We start from the raw sequence: 21,083 nt of genomic DNA, 5'->3' as shown, positions 1-21,083 counted from the left end.
TGATCCTGCTCATGCAACTCCTACACTGGCTAGCTCATTCACTGCAGCTGTCTGGTTGGAAATCCATGACTTGCTTGGCTCAATATGGCAGAGCAGCACTCTAGTTTCTGATCAGATGCATGGGAACTGCACAAGTAATGCTTCGACATCGTGTTTGGGGGAAACTGGGAAAATCACAACAGGGAGTAGAGGACAAAAACTTAAAATTTGCCAACTCCTGTAGCAATATTTGGGGGCTTATATAAAGCCTCAGTTCTTGAAGACATGTGATTAAAAACAAATCACTGCTGAGATTCTCCTGTAAATTAAGTTTCTAATCCTCTGGGCTATGCAGACAAAAAAGACCTGAATGCACGTGAAAGGCTCAAAATGTAGAAGGCAGATAAAAAGAACCCAAAGTTTGTTATATTTAAACAGTCTTGTGATTTTTAAGCCAATTTCATTTGGAGACAAGGACCCAACTCCTTTTGAACATTTGGAGCTGACAGGTCTATGACTACAGGCAGTCCCTGAGTTACGCGGATCCGACTTATGTCGGATCCGCAGTTACGAACGGGGTTTGCTCCCCATCTCCCTGGTCTGCTGGAGGGAGACAGGGAGCAAAGCCAGGGAGACGGGGAGCAAAGCCTCTGAGGACGCCGTCAGTGGGACAGCCGCGGCGCGTCTGGGCTGTTCCGCTGCCAGCGTGCTCCGAGACCAGCAGACCAGGGAGACGGGGAGCAAAGCCGCGGAGGACCCGGGCGGCGGGACCACGGTGCGTCTCGGTACGCTGTCCGCGTCTCCCTGGTCTGCTGGGGGGGGGGAGGGGAGGGCGCAGCTAGTACGCCCCCCCCCCCAGCAGACCAGGCTTTTCTCCGGACGCCTGTGGCAGAGCAGCTGGGGTGCTGCCAGTTGGTCCCGCAGCGCCGCTCTGGGCGCTACTGGACCAACCCGGCAGCACCCCAGCTGCTCTGCCCCAGGCATCCTGATTCAGCCGCTGCTGGTCAGTTTCAGCAGCGGCTGAATCAGGACGCCTGGGGCAGAGCAGCTGGGGTGCTGCTGGGTTGGTCCAGTAGCACCAAGGAGCGGCGCTACTGGAACAACCCAGCAGCACCCCAGCTGCTCTGGCCCAGGCACCCCCAAGTCAGCCGCTGCTGAAACTGACCAGCGCTGACTACAGGAAGCCCGAGGCAGAGTTGCTCTGCCCCGGGCTTCCTGGAATCAGCCGCTGATCAGTTTCAGCAGCAGCTGACTTGGGGACACCTGGGGTTCTTAAGTTGAATCTGTATGTAAGTCGGAACTGGCGGTCAGTTTCAGCAGCGGCTGAATCTGGACGCCAGTTCCGACTTACATACAGATTCAACTTAAGAACAAACCTACAGTCCCTATCTTGTATGTAACCCGGGGTCTGTCTGTATAGAGACCCAGTGAGTACTTTCCCCCTATACAGCACAACAGAGGTAGAAACCTTCTATCTTTACAGAATTACGTTGCGTATGCACCTAAAAACCACAGTAAAAGTCGGTCATAAAAAATGAAAAAAGCTAGGAAATTGGATTGCCTCTACATTCTCAGTAGTGCAGCACACAGAGCCTGGTACGTGGACATAAAAAATAAAACCACCACACATTTTACTATGTTCCTGATTAAGGATGTGCCAAGTTACTATACTTAGGCAAAGAATGTTGTAAGGACTAAAGAATAGAAAGTAATTTTCTACTCATTCTGAAATAAAGAGACTGACATTTTATTGATCCATGCTGTAAGTGACCATCCTCCTAAAATGTTACACAAAAATATTAATCTAGTCTCTCAGTAAGGGCAAGTTTTTCATTATGAATACTTTGAGGGAAGGTTAACTTTCAACTCATTTTTAACAATCATGTCCTACTGGGAGAGGAGCGGTAGAGAAGATTATTTATAATAAAGATAGAGGAAAAAAAGAAAGGTAAGATATTATAACAAGTTTTACTGCATTTTTGTTTGCTGTAATAATCATGCCAAGACTTAATTCTAAAGTCACCCTGTGCAGACATACAGAGTCAGAACAAAACTAATTTTATGTAGTAATGGTATCTGCAAGCGTTCCACATACCAGAGAATGTAACCTGCTGCTTTGACAAAGTTTACCTAGGATAATTCTAACCAGATTCTTCTTCTTCGCCCTTACTTCCTATGGGAGCGTACGCCATCAACAATTTCTTTCTAACCAGATTAACAAACCCATTTTTCAAATAATTAATTAAAAGGTCTGAATTAAAAATTACTGAATTAAAATACACCATATATCAGATACTCATGTCACTGGTATGTCCAAGCACTTGATAAAAGTTTTAGCTACCTAAGCACTTTCAAACAGGCTCTACAACGTTTAGGAAGAAAAGAGAGAAAGCAGATGGTCAGTGTTTCCTCCTCCATAAATGGCATGAATAGCTCCTTTTATAAACACAATGCTTTTCATAATACTAAGAAGGTAACAGATGCAAGGTTACACAGATTAGTCATCAGCGGGATGTTTCCAAATAGTCTGGCACATATCTCCAGCCACTGACCCTGTGTCACTCATACAGTATAAATGAGTAAACACTTCACAGTAAGAAAGTTCAGGGTCACCCAATTGCTAACTTCTGAAATGATGTTTAAGTAATTCATTCATAAATTATTTTAGTCTCATCCAGCATTCCAGTCACTGGAGTTATTCAAAATCAGTAACATTTAACAAAAACTTCTTTATACACTTATAAAAGAGAGGCAATTGCCCTTTTATGACTTCACAACTGTACGATTAAGTCTTAAGTCCTGGTGCCTTCTGCTAATCAAGTATTTCTGGTTTTCTACGTTTGTTTATGGGAGACAGCTGTATTGTCAGTTAAATATCAAATTCAATCAGATTACCTGTTCTTAACATAGCTAAGGGTATGTCTATATTGAAACACTATTTCAAAACAACTAGCGCTATTCTTATAACTTGGTCCGTGTCCACACAGCAGGCAGTTATTTCAAAATAGAGTCAAGCTGGAGGACTTCTTACTCCGACTCCTGTAAACCTCATTGCACGAGGAATAACAGAAGTTGGAGAAAGAGTGCTCTATTTCGAAATAAGTACTGTGTAGACACTCCCTATTTTGAAATAAGGTATTTCCAAATAAGATACACAATTGATGTAGCTCAATTTGCATAGTTTATTTCGAGTTAAAATCTACAATGTGGGCACACCCTAAATGAAAGATGCTTTGCTTCTAATCAGATTATTTTGTACTTAAAACTTACAAAGCTAAATTTTCTTTATAAGAATGCTATTGTCATACCACCAGACTTACACAGCATGCAGTGTTTCATAAAAGCTATGGATAGATGGATGGATGTCATTTAGAAAAGAAAGTTCAACACACACTCAATCAACTCTAGTTTAATATTTAGGGAAGGAAACCAAACCAGCTCTTCATATTCTTACTATATAGCAAAGTAACACAATCCACTTATTTGAAGATTGAAGAAGCAAACCAACAGAACTAATTTTAATCTTAAAATACCAATTCCCAAATATAGCAGACACAAGTGAGATTTCATTACCAGCAGCAAGATAGTCTTTTGTATATTAAAGACATTTAGCAAAATCAAATAAAAAAATCCATAAAATGATGAATAAAGTTCCTACATGATTCTAGATTATCCTAGTTTCTATTTGGCAGTAAATAACCAATAATTTCTAATACATGTAAGTGGACAAAAGTTACATTACATAATATATAACAAGTTCCTCATATTCTTCCATATATAGGGCACAAATAGGTCATTTAAGTATAAACTATATTTACATCAATTAAGTAACATTTATTGCTAAGAATTTAAGTTTATATAAAATAGTAACTGATCCAACTACATTGTGAAACAGTAAAGCAATTTTGAAAAATTTTAAATTGCAAATATAATGAATCCTGAGTAAGCCCAACCAGTAGCCCAGCATTTTGCCAATTTTCGAAAATTAATCCCTCCCTCAGAAAAATAAAATAATTACTTTACCCACCCCACAGCCTCAAATTTCATCTCAGCATTTGAGTTAGCAGTTTCTACATGCCAAAGTAGTTGTTTCAGTCTCTCTGCAAATTCTGGCACACAAAAATTTGTTAGTTACACTTAGGTCATGTTACCAAGCTTTCCTCAAACTCCTAACAACAAACTTTTTAAAAATTAAGACAGTCTGGAAAAAATGGAAAAGCCCATTCATTCCCTGACACTCCTCAAATCCCAAGGAGATATGGCACATTCCATTGCTGGGACGCACTGATGTGGTACATCCCAGAGGCAAGAGCACCAGAACCTTTGTAGAAGTAGGGGGGCGAAGGCCAAAGTGCCCCCTCCCTCTCCAGAGCTGGCTGTTCCAAGGGTGAGCCTGCTGACCTCTCTTCTGCTGCTACAGCAGCCCCTGGTGGGCAAAAGATGTAATTGCCGCTGCTATCAAGCAGACTATTATTTTGCAGGAGGGGAGAAATCAGCGAGGGACTTCACCAATCCTCGCCTACAGACAACCCCCTACCCTCAAACTATTTTTTTCTAATAACTACGCAGCACACCTCAGTCATAATCATCCTGGAACCCACCCCTGCAATCAGCTCCAGTTCCAACTCTGTCCACACATCTACACAAGTGATTACATCACTGGACCTAACCATATAAGCCTCTATATCAGGGGCTCGTTTAACTGACCTCCACTAATGTGATCTATGCCATCAAATGTCAACAATGCCCCTCTGCCATGTATACTGGCCAAACTGGACAGTCTCTATGGGAAAGGATTAAAGCACACAAATCAGATATCTGAAAAGGCAACACTCAGAAACCTGTTGGAGAACACTTTAACCTGCCCCGGCACTCATTAATGGATTCAAAGTCACTGTGTTGTTTCAGGCCAATTCCACAAGCCAAATACACAGGGAAGTGTTGGAACTTAACTTCATTTACAAGTTTGGGACCCATCACAAAGGTATAAAGAAAGACATTACCTGGCTAGCACACTACCTTACACATCCTAATGACTTAACCAACCAAACAATGGCTACTTAAGAACAATTTGCACCTTCTCTATCAGCTTCATGCAACATGAACACCCTAAATCACTATTTTTTCCCTTCCTTCTCTTCCCACCACCCATTCCCTATTTATTTTGGAATTAGACTTTTAATACTCCATTCATCTGAAGAAGTGGGTTGTACCCATGAAAGCTCATGATACCATCTACAAGTTTTGTTAGTCTTTAAGGTGCTGCTAGACTGTTCGTTTGTTTTTAAGTTTTGTCCAGTTACAGACTAACTCAACTACTCCTCTGAATCTTCCAATTCTGCAGTTATATTTCTTTAATTAAAAAGTGGGTTGTGAGGCACCTCCCCCCTCCCCATCTGCCCTTAGTGTAAGGAAGTCTTACCAGTGCCTGCTGTAGATCAGCTCCCTGACTACCAACCAAAGGCAACACAAGCACTACTATTCAGGCCTCTGCAAGCCCCATACTCTCTGTACAGGCTTGCAACAGGTACACAATAATTCCGGAGTTCTCCAAGAGTCCCTCTGGAGTGCTCAGCCTTTATTACTGAGCATTCAAGGAATTCTTAGAGCCACTATTCCCACACAAACAGTACATACCAAATTCAACTCAGGATCACCACTTTATATGTATATACACACACACACGTCAATGTGTACATATGAGAACAAAGAATGTAGGCTATATTTCAGATTCCAGGATGCACAAGCAACAGAATCTTTAGCAGAAAGGTTTTTAACTTCTATATTTAGCAATGTTGTAACAATGCTGACATACTGTGCCAAGTTCTGGTGTCTACAATTCAAGAAGGAAGCTGACAAACCGGAGACAGCTCAGAGAAGAGCCAGGAGAATGATTAAAGAACTTGATTTTGAAAGTTTGTCTCCCTGACCAGCACAAGTTGGTACAATAAAAGATATGTCACCAATCTTGTTTCCCTAAAGGGTTAGGAAACATGCCCTATAGTGAGACTCAAAGAGCTCAACATATTTAGCTTGAGAGAATTAAGAGATGACTTCATTACAATTTATAAGTAGCTACATGGAGAGCCAATATTTACTAATGGTCTCTTTAATCTGGCAGAGGAAATTATAACATGACCCACTAGCTGGAAGTTAAAGTTAGACAAATTCAAACTGGAATTAAGATATGAGTGATTAATCACTGGAATAAATTTATCAAGAGTCATGGTGGATTCTTCATCTCAATGATAATTTTTAAAATCAATATTGGAAAGGTCTGCTCTAGGAATTGTCTTTGGGGACATTCCCCCGCTAGAGAAAGTCAGACTAGATAATCAGAATGCTCTGAAATCTATGAATCTATAAATGATATTAATACAAACCCTCAACAAGGAGACAGGTGTGACAAGCCATTAGGGAGGGAATAAGCCATTTAGATTTTGCCTGCAGTATAAACACAACCCTTCCAAGGAATCTGACTCAACACAGCAGTACTCAAGTTACTAACATGATTCCAGTTTGTAGTGTGAACAAAGGATGTTAAGTAACAGTTAATTTACTAGTTGAGTAGCCGATGGAATTTCCCAGTGGGGTTTTTGTACATTTCAAAAGAAGAAATAAAGAACTCTGCATGCAGCCCGCGGTCAGCTGGAAGTCCCACTGACTCCAGGCTGCACACAGCATGCCAGGTTTGAAATGTACAAGAGTCCCCAGTGGGGGCTCTTGTGCATTTCAAAGTGGCAGCGTTGCATGGAGCCTGGGGTCAGTAGAGGACTCAGAGTCCCCCGCTGATCCTGGGCTCCATGCTGCGCTGCCGCTTTGAAATGCCATGCAGAGTTGGGGTAAGCTAGGGGCTCCCCAGCTGATCCCGGGCTCCATGCTGCATTTCAGCGGAACCAGGGATCAACTGGGGATTCCCCAGCTGACCATGGGTTCCACAGAAATGCTGTGTGGAGCCCGGAATCAGCTGGGGAGTCCCCAGCTGACCCCAGGCTCCATGCACGGCAGCACCACACAGCTGATCCCGGGCTCAGCTATGTGGCGCTGTCACTTTGAAACGCCGAGGTGGTGTTTTAAAGGGACAGCACCGCACAGCTGAACCAGGGATCAGCTGTGCAGCGCCGCCCCTTTGAAGTATCCCCTTTTCCCCCCCTTTGCTGCCTCAATCGGATAGAGGCTAGTTGCTTACCCCCCTTGCTGCCTCTATTAGATAGAGGCAGCAAGGGGGGCAGAGGGAGAGGGGAGTACTTCTAAGCGGCAGCACCGCACGAAGCCCAGGGTCAGCTGCTCCATGCAGCGCTGTCACATTGAAATGCCGCTGCAGCCTTTAAAATGGACAGTGCCGCCCTATCGACTAATCAAATAGTCGATGCAAAATTGCACCGACTATTCAATTAGTCAATTACACCATACTTAACAACCTTAACGTGGACTAGATCTTAATTATATTCCACAACCAGGCTTTAAAAAAAAAAAAAAAAAAAAAAATCAAGAATTTTTTCATTCTAGACTCCTCAGGTCCATAGGAAACTGTTTTAGGCACAAGAACAGCCGTACTGAGTCACAACAATGGCCTATCTAGCCCAGAATTCTGATAGTGGCCAATGTCAGGCACTCTGAGGGAATAAAACTAACAGGTAATCATCAAGTGAGCCATCCCGTCACCCATTCCCAGCTTCTGGCAAACAGAGACTAGGAAAGCTTTAGAGCATGGTTTTTGCATTCCTGTTGAGAATTATATTTCCCTGTGCTGAGTACTGGACATATGGTAAAATTATTCATATTTAAGCAAGTTCAATGGCAGTCAATCATACAAACATTCAAATTAACATCAAGTTGACTGAGCAGCTTAAAAGGAATACAGCATATTTGACTCTATCTTATGTTTAAGGCTTTTGACTGCATACAGGGAAGGCGACACAAATATTCTTAGCCCACCCATACACACAGAAAGGGGAACACACACACACACACACACACCCACCCACCCTACCTCTCACATGAGGAAGAGGAGAGAGGGTGATCAACTGAGCTAACTGTCACTGCCTGGCACTCTCCGCTCTGCATGCCTGGCTTAGAGATGTCAACATGTAGTCAACTACTGTACTCGATTAACTAATAAGTCTACACTTCATGGTTAATCCTATCGACTACACAAGCTCCCTCCCCACTTGCTGCCTCTGTATCAGAAGCAGCAAGTGCAGGGGAGGGGGAGCGGAAGCCAGTGCCCATGAGGTGAAGGCTTTAAGCAGGCTCCCCACGAGCATCTGATCCACCTTGTTTCCATTTCATTTGCTAAAGACTACTAGTCAAATAAGTATGGCACCTTGCAAGTCCAGATAATCTGTTCTATAAACCACGTATGCCTGTCTCCTTGTTATGGGCATTAAGTTGTTTCACAGACAGCCACATATGGTGAGTGTCTCACTACTGATGAAACAGCCACTCTCGAAAGAGAAAAATGAAGCAACTTTGCCAGAAGACAATCTTGTAGCTGACTGCAGCTGACCCAGCAGGTTCAACCAGCAGCACAGAATAAATCAAGATATGCAGATTCTCTGTTTTGTGGGGATATAGCCACAAAGTAAAAGCTTTTGATGTTTGCCTTCTTTTCCAGGTCGTTCTACCAGAGGTGGATAGCCTGCTTGACATTAATTGATTTTTGTAAACCTAGCATCATAGCCTCACAAAGATCTTCCTGTATCACAAACTCCATTTCTGGTTCTGAAACCTTGTCTTAGTATGACCACATTCCTTCAACACACTATACTTTCCTGCATGCCACCCAGCTGCTTGTGAATTCTGTCTAGAACTTTTGTTATTTAAGGTTTTTTCCTACCCTGCTGAATGAAATGTTCCATGTCACTGAATATTCTACTTCTCCTTTGGGAAAGATATTTTAAACGCACAACTGCTTACTCAATTAGCTCTGTGTTTAAGGATTTCACAGGGCTCTGTCCAAATTTGCTAAAAGAAAGAAATGTGTAACTGATTTTAGTTCAATAAGGCACTGAATAAACATTGGGGATATTATTTTATACCACCTGAAGCACTTAGCATTCTTGTAGAAGTGACCTTGCTCCGAATTATTCATAACTATGATGATGGACTTGAGAAGTGAGGATGTTATGACACTTGGAAGGCAAGAGGTAAGGAAGTTGCAGGATATAAACATGCAATTATGCAGTTACTCAGTTTAGTGTTTAATATATCAATAAGAAAACAGAGTAACTGCATAATTGCACACTTCCAATCGGAAATTTCCTTGCCTCTGGCCTTCCTAGTGTCATAACATAGTATCCATCACTTCCGCTGTAGATACGTTCAGCAGAAACAGATAATAAAAAATAGAAAGACTGCTTCTTTACGAGAAAAAACCCCACATTAGCTATTTTGATATTTCAGATACTTGCCTTTACTCAACAGACCTTCCTCTCACTCTAAATTGTCTCATGCCACATTATCTGCCGCAGCAGATAACACAGGCTAACCTCACACCTCTCATCTACCAACTGTGTGATCATTCCATAGTTTGAAACATCTGTTCACAGGGCATAGTAGATCTTCAAGTCTCTCTAAATATTTTTTTCCTCAATGCATGAGCACAGAAAAAGAAAACCAGCCAAATGATACACATCACTTTGTATTTAACATCAACTACTAAGGTTAGCAAACTTAACAACTATCTGATGGTTTCTAAAAGTGAAGACTCCAATGTTTCTCAACAGCAAGAGTAGGCATAAAAGGATATGCAAAATACTAAATTCAAACTGTGAGGTACATATGTTTGTCAACCAGCAGTCATTCCTTGAAGCATTTAGTCCACTTTCGGTCATCAACTGCTCTAGGTATATGCTTGCATACAAATATTGGAGAGTGAATTTTCTGATAAAGAATTGTCCTGGCCACACAATACTTCAGGCTGCAGGAAACAATTCTGGTGCCCCTCTCTCACTGCTTTTAAGGAGTTTTATTCCTAGCCTCTGAACTTTTAGAATTTACTTAACTGTTCTACAAGACTGTGGCCTTGTCTTCAGTAGAAGCTTTAATTATTTATGCTTCATTTGATAGTATTGAACAATATTGTATTCATTTGTGTGAATAAACCATGCACAAGTCAATGCATTCAAAACAGCAACCACAGACAAGATTTCTCCTGTCTCTTCACTGAGGGCACCCTAAATCAATTCAAGTGTGATGTGCTGTTATTTTTCACATTTGTCTCAGCCCACAAAACTTCATAGAATCATAGGACTGGAAGGGACCTCGAGAGGTCATCGAGTCCAGCCCCCCGCCCTCAAGGCAGGACCAAGCTCCATCTACACCAGGCATGTCCAAAGTCCGGCCCGCGGGCCAATTGCAGTCCGTGTTCCAGTTTAATTACCCACAGGTAATTTGGCAATATCTATCTTTTATGGCCCCCAACGAATCCATATGTATTGAGATGAATACATTGTAAAATCTCAGTTAATGTCAGTTGGTCTAAATCAGTTATAAATATATTTGGACACAACATGTATACTTGGTGTCATGTTCCTGTTCATATTTTTTTAACTTAAAAGTTGACAGACAACCTTTATTACCAATAATATGTAACGTACTTTACAATTTTCCTGACATATATTTCAGCTTCCTGGATTTTTTTCATCTGGCCTTCAGATATGAAAGGCAGAGTGATTAAACACCTGTTTAGATTTGTCATCCATGTGACGAAATGAAAAGTATGCCATTTGCAATAAACTTTGCATAAAATAGTTAATTTGCATTTAATTTTAATGGTTCAAAGAATGTCAGGCAAAATGGTCGGCCCTCACGCATGTTCACTTCATCAAATCTGGCCCTCTTTGAAAAAAGTTTGGACACCCCTGATCTACACCATACCTGGCAGATGTCTATCTAACCTGTTCTTAAATATCTCCAGAGAGGGAGATTCCACCACCTCCCTTGGCAATTTATTCCAAGATTTGACCACCCTGACAGTTAGGAATTTTTTCCTAATGTCTAATCTAAACCTCCCTTGCTGCACTTTAAGCCCATTACTCCTTGTCCTGTCCTCAGAAATCAAGAGGAACAAATTTTCTCCTTCCTCCTTGTGACACCCTTTTAGATATTTGAAAACCGCTATCATGTCCCCCCTTCATCTTCTTTTTTCCAAACTAAACAAGCCCAGTTCTTGAAGCCTGGCTTCATAGGTCATGTTCTCTAGACCTTAAATCATTCTTGTCGCTCTTCTCTGTACCCTTTCCAATTTCTCCACATCTTTCTTGAAACGTGGCGCCCAGAACTGGACACAGTACTCCAGCTGAGGCCTAACTAGTGCAGAGTAGAGCGGCAGAATGACTTCACGAGTTTTGCTTACAACACACCTGTTGATACAACCTAGAATCATATTTGCTTTTTTTGCAACAGCGTCACACTGTTGACTCATATTCAGCTTGTGGTCCACTATGACCCCTAGATCCCTTTCCGCCATGCTCCTTCCTAGACAGTCGCTTCCCATCTTGTATGTATGGAACTGATTGTTCCTTCCTAAGTGGAGCACTTTGCATTTCTCTTTATTAAACTTCATCCTGTTTACCTCTGACCATTTCTCTAACTTGCTAAGGTCATTTTGAATTATGTCCCTATCCTCCAAAGAAGTTGCAACCCCACCCAGTTTGGTATCATCTGCAAACTTAATAAGCCTACTCTCTATCCCAATATCTACATCATTGATGAAGATATTGAACAGTACGGGTCCCAAAACAGACCCTTGCGGAACTCCACTTGTTATCCCTTTCCAGCAAGATTTAGCACCGTTAATATAACAACTCTCTGACTACAGTTATCCAGCCAATTATGCACCCACCTTCTCGTGGCCCTATCTAAGTTATATTTGCCTCGTTTATCAATAAGAATATCATGCTAGACCGTATCAAATGCCTTACTAAAGTCTAGGTATATGACATTCACCGCTTCTCCCTTATCCACAAGACTCATTATCCTATCAAAGAAAGCTATCAGATTAGTTTGGCATGACTTGTGCTTCACAAACCCATGCTGGCTATTCCCTATCACTTTATTACCTTCCAAGTGTTTGCAAATTATTTCCTTAATTACCTGCTCCATTATCTTCCCTGGGACAGACGTTAAACTGACCGGTCTGTAGTTTCCTTGGTTGTTCTTATTCCCCTTTTTATAGATGGGCACAATATTTGCCCTTTTCCAGTCTCCTGGTATCTCTCCTGTCTTCCATGATTTTTCAAAGATCATAGCTAAAGGCTCAGATACCTCCTCTATCAGCTCCTTGAGTATCCTGGGATGCATTTCATCAGGACCTGGTGACTTGCTGACATCTAACTTTCCTAAGTGATTTTTAACTTGTTCTTTGTGTATCCTATCTTCTAAACTTACCCTCTCTCTGCTTGTATTCACTACGTTAGGCACACCTCCAGACTTCTCAGTGAAGACCGAAACAAAGAAGTCTTTGAGCATCTCCGCCATTTCCAAGTTTCCTGTTACTGATTCTCCCTCCTCACTGAGCAGTGGGCCTACCCTGTCCCTGGTCTTCCTCTTGCTTTTAATGTATTTATAAAAGGTCTTCTTGTTTCCCTTTATGCCTGTAGCTAGTTTGATCTCATTTTCTGCCTTTGCCTTTTTAATCTTGCCCCTGCATTCCTGTGTTGCTTGCCTATATTCATCCTTTGTTATTTGTCCTAGTTTCCATTTTTTATAGGACTCCTTTTTTATTTTGAGATCATGCAAGATCTCCTTGTTAAGCCAAGCTGGTCTTTTGCCATATTTTCTATCTTTCCTACACAGCTAATTGTTTGCTTTTGGGCCCTTAACAACGTCTCTTTGAAATACTTCCAACTCTCCTCAGTTGTTTTTCCCTTCAGTCTTGCTTCCCATGGGACCTTACCTACAACTTCTCTGAGCTTATCAAAATCTGCCTTCCTGAAATCCATTACCTCAATTGTGCTTCATTTCCCCCACCACACCACACGCCCAGTGTCCTTTTGTTCCCTCTGCCATGCACCCTCCAACCGAGCAGATTTAACAAAGTAGCAGCGGAACACAGAAACGCAACTGGAAAGAGGTGTGTGAAGCCATCTGCCAGCCAAATCAACCACAGATCAAGACCTACAAATTTCACCCAGTGATCGTCAAAACAGTACTCATGACCAGCAATTCACAGTTGGGTCAACTGCTTATGACAGTCAGAGCCAGAGCTGGGAGCATTAGTCAGGTGAAGGAGGACATTCAGGGAGTTTTTGCAAATGGCAGAACAGGAATTTTTCCTTATGATTAAGGTGAAGATTTTGTCATGGTTATTTTTAGTATCACGCACAGACAGGTTATGGGCAATAAAAAAAAACTTCATAGGAGCCTGTGATCTGTCTCCAAATTTACTAAAAATAACAGGGGCGGGGGGACTGGATAGGGCGGAATGGAGTTCCATAGTGGAAAGGATTGACAGTCTGAGCCCCCACCATGGTAGGGATTACAGACTTGATTCCAATGGCCAGAGCTCAGGGTGCAGTGACACAGAGTGTAAAGCCCCAACTCCAGAGCTGGGGGGGAGAGGGAGGGAAGAGCACACAGCCCTGGGAAGCTGCGAGGGGGTACACAGCTCTGGATGCAGCCCCTGACAGATCCCGCAGGGTAGGGGCAGCATGGTCCTGGTTCTAGCCCCAGTTGCAGGGCAGAGGTGCACAGCTCTGCCTTCAGCCCCTGCCAATTGAAGCTGAAGAAGTCACAGAGGTCAAGTAAAGTCATGGACTCCGTGACCTCTGAGACTAAATAGTTGGCTTACTTATTTATCCACAGTTAACTCAACTGCTTAGGATATCGGGGGATGCTAGTAGAAGGACTGCAGGGGAGGGCACAATCTGGAAGCATTTCTAGTGTGATGCGGGGGGGAACACAGGTAGATTATATGGCATGGAGGTGGTACAGCAGAGGGAAGAACAAAGAGTGAATTCTTAGCTAAAAATCTAAAGGAGATTTGCCAGATGTTACAGCTGTCAGAATTAACAGCCCATCATCTGTGTCAGTAAGATGCATCCACACTGGTACTCAATCAATTTGATCTGTACAGTTAGTGTGAAACAGTTATTGCATACCCCTACTAAGTTCTGCAGTAAATGCCATGGTATTTGTTTACCTCACAGTCAGCTGAAGCACTTTTGCTTGACATATGCATTGCTTTAAACACCCAATTGAGGCAGAGCAATCACTTATGAAGGTAAATTTCTCCAGCATGTACAAGACCTAAAACACTCATTACATTTCTGTGCAATTACTCCAATTATTTAACCTTTTATGCTCTGAGCTTCAGAAACAGAGCAATTCAACTTCTGGTAAATGCTCCCTCCCCCCATATGGGACCGCCACCAGTGGTAATATCAAAGAACTGTCTTGGAAATATGCAACAAAGCTGTTAATCACTGACAAAAAAATTTAAGAAAGTTTTGCATTACCCAATAAATGATATTTTTAAAAGGTAAAGTCTGTAGCTAGTCCCCAGACACAGTATTTAAACAGAGCATAAATGTGTCTTTTTTAATGTGTCCTGTCCCATTGCCACTCTCCCTATGAGTCTGTACTAATCAATACCACTACAACAATAGGGGAAAGGCCAGAAAAACAAATAGGAAAATGAAACAAGAGTGCCTTTTCTCATTAATGTATTTGTCAAGTTTAGGAGCAAGGTGTTGAAAAGCTTCAGGCTTCACGGTGTCCTATCAAAACAAATTCTCTAAAAGGGCTGATGAATAGAGTCCTGAATCTCAGAGACCTATGAATCCACTTCTTTATCCCAGACAAAAATAAATGAAATGGCAAATGATTAAAAATAAAATCATGGAAGCACTAAACTTCACAATACAATCACACTGCCTTTCGTTAAGTGCCAGATCCAATGTCTACTGAGATCAGTGAAAAGACTCGCAATGGATCAGATCCTATATAATAACTTCAATCTTCTACATATTCCAAGAGTGGGCTTGCTATATTCAGTATAAACTATAATAAAATAACAGTCAATTTCACTGTACTCTAGTAACTGTTCTATAATTACAAAAAAAGGTAACAAACCTAATAATTATTTTAGTCTCAGATTTCTTAAGTTGATTTGGCCTGGCTTCTACGTTTTCCACCTTTGTTTCAGAAGAAGTTTATATCTGCAGTGTCTTAAAATAGGCATTTTATGGACTGAACAATTCTGATGACTACATGCAAGTAAAAATTGGTTTAGTATGTTACATGACTTAGCTTAGAGCAGTGGTCCCCAACGTGGTGCCCGCTGGTTCCATGGCGCCCACCGGGCCATTTATGTGCGCCTGCGGAGCAATCTGGGCTGGCCCTGCCCGCACAGCGCCTGGGCAGCCCCTGCCCGGGATCGCAGCACATGCCGGTGCTGGCCCCGGGCACACGGCACCTGGGTGGCCCCTGGCCGGTGCCGTCCCCAGGCACGCAGCACATGCTTGGCCCCGCCCCCGGGCCCGTGAGCAGTCCCACCCCTGGACGCGCAGCGCGTGAGCGGCCCCGCCCCCAGGCGCCCGGCAGCCCCAAAACGTTGGGGACCACTGGCTTAGAGCATTATTTTTTGCTGTTACTCGATGCCATCAAACAGTTACACCAGTTCCTCTTTCTTTCCTTCTCAAAAAAAATTTTCCCTTTAGAGCAAAGATAATAATTTTATTTCTTAACAAATTAAATAAGACTATCTCTAGAAATCCAATGCTCTGGCGAAAACTCAAGGACAGTCCTGTATGTTACTGCCAGGGAACAATTTGAGATTTTAATAAGTAGTTCAGCCTTTGGCCTTTCAGGATAGCAGCTCACAAAAGCTCTTCAGCAGCAAAAATAGGCCAGATAAGGGAATGTCATAACTTACCATTGATAAACCACTGTACTAAGTTTTAGGCACAATGTACACCTGAATAAAAGTGTAGGACTCAAGTAGCACTGTGCTTATGAGGATTCATGGGGCAGCCATTCTTCTTTCGTAGGCTTTAGCGTTAAATCCTTAGCTTGAGTGCTCATGTAATCTACTAAAAATTTTTTGGGGGGAGGAATGTCCATTTTGTCATATCTGAATAATTTAAACTCATGGTTTCTAAACTGTGGGGTCATTACCTCTAGGAAGGTCACAGCCACCAGCCTTTTCTTTATAGCCTGATGGGTGAGGGATCCCAATTTTCTGTTGCTGCAATGTGGTCATGGTGTGAAAAAGCTTATAAACACTGACTTAACAGGTCCTAAACATTAAGCTGCCTCTTTTCAGCAGCATCATAAACTGCTACTCTAGGTAAGTGTTTCTCACCCTTTCTTTTATAAAGTACTCCTTTAAAAAAAATGTATAAGTACCCCCAGTACCTACAGTTTTCAGACACACACAAAAAATTTTCTACCATTGCGACATATTTGTTTAAACAACTTAATCGTAGTCGGGCGGGCGATGTACTTTTTACACCCAAAAATTTCAAAAATAATAAAGCGCAGTAACAAAAATTCAGTTTTCTCCAAATTTCAGTTGCATTGACGTATCCCCCAAACTTCTCTCAAGTACACCTGAGGGGACTCATATCACTGGCTGAGAAACACTGCTCTAGGTAAATGACCATCGCAAGATATTTGTACTACGAGACCCATACTCTACCTTTAGTTGAGACTAATTGCTTCATCTTTCAATCATATTTTTCCCACAGGCCAAAGAAAATTACTAAAGTCCCAGGCATGCTCATAAGCCCTGTCCTTTTGCCTAGCATTGAGTCACTGGAACTACAAGCCATATTAATGGTGGTGGTGGGTGAAAAGCAAGATATGAGTTACAAATTAAAAGAATTCTACACTAGCAGATCAGTTTTAAGTTTCTTACTGCTTTGTTGTCTAAAGACCAGCGTTTTAGTTTCAAACTGTCTCAATTTATCATCCTGTAACCCTCTATTGAAATCAAGGCAGAATTAGACTCCTGCAAACTAAGCAGACCATTGAAGTTAAACAGTAAGGCTGATATTGCCACAGAGGACTTCTATAAATAAAATTCAAGCTCTAATGTACAAAAAAATAAGAACTACTAGCGTACCAGGCAATATTCGTCCAATCAGAGCATCTAATAACCAAAATGATTCCTCTTCATTCTTTGTAATAAGAATCAGGTATCCAGCTAGGAAATTCATGCCCTGAAATAAAAATAAAGTTTTTTTATAATGTCTCTGCTTACTTCAAAAGTTTAACTTCACAATACCAAACATGAACTTCAAAGTACTGATTAACTGAAATAAAAGGGAAAACATTGTACCTGCATGTTCCTAGAAAGATACAAGAAATAGAATAATTCACAAAATGGGCAGGATACAGGAAATTTACTAACAAAGTCTACCAACTAATTAAGCTCCTATACCTGGCCAATAAAAGCTGAGGGAAACTGGGGAAGAAAAGAAAAAACAAAGCACTAAAAAATAATGTATGGACTACTTTTCTTTTTTTTTAAATCCCAAAGCCCTTCCCAAACAATGGAACAGGTGATACTTTGACCAACATTGAAATGTAGCTACCTCTGGAGTGGAGCTAACAGTGCTCAGTAATACTGCCTAGCAGTTCCAGGTGGAGTATGTCCTATCCCAGGGGTGGGCAAAAGCCTCTCAATGGGCCGGATCCGGCCCGCCTTGGGCTTTAATCCAGCCATTCCAGGCACCGCCCCCAGTGCAGGGGGTCAGCAACCTACGGCACGGCACGTGTGCCACCTATGGCATGCAAGCCGATTTTCAGCAGCACGCAGGAAGGAACTCATCCCTGCCCCTCCTGCCCCACACAGCCTCTTAAGAGTGCTCCCTCCTCCCTGCAGCAGGTTAGGCTCTGATGGCAGGAGGCAGTTCTGGGGCTGAGGCTCCTCAGCAGCGCCTTGGGAGACAGCAGGGAGACAGGAGCAAAGCCGCAGAGGCGGCGGGACCTCTGCGCCTCCGTGGCTTTGCTCGGGTCTCCCTGGTCTGCTGGGGGGGGGGGGGGGGGGGGGCGCAGCTAGTGCCCCCCCCCCCCCGCAGACCAGGTTTTTGTTGCTGGACGCCTGGGGTAGAGCAGCTGGGGTGCTGCCGGGTTGGTCTTGTGGGGACCTACCCGGCGGTGCCCCAGCTGTTCTTCCCAGGAGTCCAGATTCAGCCGCTGTTGAAACTGATCAGCAGCTGATTCCAGGAGCAACTCTGCCTAGGGCTTCCTGTAGTCAGCCACTGATCAGTTTCAGCAGTGGCTGAATCTGGAGTCAGTTCCGACTTACATACAAATTCAACTTAAGAACAAACCTATAGTCCTATCTTGTACGTACCCGGGGACTGCCTGTAGTGGCAGCACGGCCTCCGGGGCCAGGCCCAAACCACATACGTTAAGTATTAATTGGTCCCTTCCTGATAGTGCAGTGTATTGAGCTTTTGATGATGGATTTCAGAGGAAGGACAATATATAAAATATACAGACCTTGGTTCAGGAATAGAATGTGTTTAAAATTAAGCATATGCTTAAGTAATTTCCTTAGAGACCATCTTTAAATAATCCATAATATTAGATCAATCACACAATTAATTTTAGCAACATTATTAGGAGGATTTACCTTATACATTTTATAAACTTTTGGCATTTAGACTGAGAGGTTTTTTTTAAAAGTGTCTTTCTTCTGATATAAGGAAGATAGCATCTAAAACTCTGCAGCACAAGAGCACATAAGAATAGCCTCTGGTGTTTAAATTCCTCAAAACATTTTTAAGAAGCCAATGTAAAATTGTCATTCAATATTTACAGGCTATGGAGGCTCATGTCAAATTTATACTTGTTTATTGTGAATCTTAGAAATCCTCTCAAATTTCATCCTTTTGTATTCTCCATGGCCTCCTTCCCCTTTAACTCTCCTCCACCAGTGTTGTCTATGGCGACAGGAGATAAAATTGTCTCACTGTACACAAACAAACAATGCCAGCTACAGCTCAAGAAAGAAGAGAGCAGAGCCAAAACTGAAACACTCAAAGGATTTTGGAAACCAAAAATTCTTGTCTGGACTGAAATCCAATTTCTTGAATTCAAATGGCTTTGCTCACTTGTCTTTTGATACACAATGCCAAAACAGCTCTGCAATTTGAATTTTAAAATATTCACTCTGTTCTCTAGACACTCATTTTCAATCTTGAAGCCTTAATATTAGTTGTTGAATTTTTACAAAATGCTGAAGTTGCCTGGGTATATGTTGCATCTGTGTTGCTTGGCCTTCTGCTTGGAAGACAGTTCCCAGGTTGACAGATAGTTTGATAACTACATTCATGGTGATAAGATACTTACTATTTGGCACTTAACATAGCAGACACAAAGCCTACTTTAAAAAATATATTCAAAAAGCAAAGAATTTCACTAGCTGTGCACACATTGATAAGAACTTCATAGGACTACAGCAGGGGTGGACAACCCATTACAGGCGAAGAGCCAAAATAGTGGTGGATGCAGCGCAAAGAGCTAAGGGAAAAAAGTTGTTACGGGGAGGGGAAAGAAAAAAAAAAAAGCCCCAGCCGCCATTTGATTGAGAGAAAAAAAAAAAAAAAAAAAAAGGAGGGGCCTTTGAGAGCATTTCTCTTTTAATGGCGGCCATTTTGACATCTGCACCAGTGTCCCATGCAAACAGAAACATGCTGCCCCTTTCTGAATTGCAGGTGCGGGTGCAGGAGCTGCAAATTTTTCTTCCAAGAGCAGGCTGGCCATCCATGGACTACAGTGCAGAATGGCAACTTAACTCCCTGGTTGGGCACTTCTCAGTGGTGACTGTAAACTACAGTAGCATTATCAAAACATTTTTCTGGAGGATCTATAGCTAATATAGGTTGGACCTCCCTGATCCAGCACCCTCAAGATCTGACTGGTCCCATATGAGGGATTTCGTTTGAACAGGAAACACCATTTCTGCCTCGCCCTGCCACTGAGCTGCCTCACCACTAGCCCTCCATGTGGATTCTCTGGTTCGGCAACATCAGAGGTCCTGTTGGAGTTATGAGGCTGAATTTTACGCAGACAAATTTTCTTCTTATGTGTCTGTCAGGAGTTTGAGTTAAAGAGATGTTACAACCAAATCTACTAAAACTAGATTTAGACAATATGTCTAGAATAATGGTCACCAACCAGTAGATCAGGATTTACTGGAAGATCTTGGAGCCTCTGACAAGTGATCCTAACAGCTTCAGTGAGGAGGCTATCAAGTCCCAGCACTTCATCTGCCCCTTTCAGCACTGCCGTGCTGCTCCTGCCCTCTGCCTTGGAGGTGCCCCCCACTCACAGGAGTCTCCTGGTTGCTGTGCAGGGCACGGCAAAAAGAGATGGGAGGGGATGTGATGTCAGGGTGTCCCTCCTTCCACCCTGTACCCCATCGCCACAGAGCAGAGGGGCAAGGATGGAGAGAGTTTTCTGGGTGCTTTTGGGAGTGGTGCAGGGCCAGGGTAGGGGTGAGCCTGCCTGAGCCCCCAGCATCACACCCAGAAGTCACCTGTGGTAAGCAGTGCCCAGTTGGAGCCTGTATTCCAAACCCTGGCCCCAATCCTGAGTCCCTGTGCACTCAAACTCCCTCTCAAAGCCTGCACTCTGAACCCCCTCTTGCACCTCAACTCCCTGCCCCTGGCTCAGCTCAGAACCCCTCCCATACTCCAAATCCTCTAGCCCAAGATCAGTGTCTGTATTCCTCTACCCCACCCCAACCCTCTGACCCCAGACTGATAAAAGTTAAGTGAGGATTGGGGAGGGAGGATGGAGTGAGCAGGGCAGGGCTTCGGGGAAGGGGCAGGTAGAATACAGGACAAGGGTGTTTGGGTTTGAGGTAGATCCTGGATTGCACTTAAATTCAGAAAGTGATTTTATGCTTATAAAAGTTGGAGACCATTGGTCAAGAATGTCATATGGCCACTAGTAATCCACTACTCAAAAAACTTCTCCAGGAAGATAATGGAAATCAAGACCTGATTTGTAAGAGCTCTTGTAAAGGGGCCATTTTTAATAAATAAGAAATTTTCCATGTCTCTCTAGTACACCAAGTAGCAAAACAAGTCAGGGGGCCACACACAAGTGAGAAGCAAAACAAAAAGGAGGCGGGAGGAGAG

General features: G+C 42.7%; 1 protein-coding gene across 2 annotated transcripts in view; it reads right to left on the bottom strand.

Annotated features, from left to right (window-relative positions):
- Positions 1-21,083, bottom strand: part of GRTP1 (growth hormone regulated TBC protein 1) — a 53,223-nt gene that overhangs the window by 12,196 nt on the left and 19,944 nt on the right. For both annotated transcript variants that reach the window (XM_075918544.2, XM_075918546.2), the window contains one exon: positions 17,051-17,147. In XM_075918544.2, coding sequence (XP_075774659.1) covers positions 17,051-17,147 — 97 coding nt within the window. The remainder of the gene's footprint in view (positions 1-17,050; positions 17,148-21,083) is intronic.

This window comes from Pelodiscus sinensis, chromosome 1, assembly GCF_052426305.1.
Source record: "Pelodiscus sinensis isolate ZL-2025 chromosome 1, ASM5242630v1, whole genome shotgun sequence".
NCBI classification, from domain to species: domain Eukaryota; kingdom Metazoa; phylum Chordata; order Testudines; family Trionychidae; genus Pelodiscus; species Pelodiscus sinensis.
The sequence above is the reverse complement of the archived record's forward strand: the minus strand, read 5'-3'. Positions and strand labels throughout refer to the sequence as shown.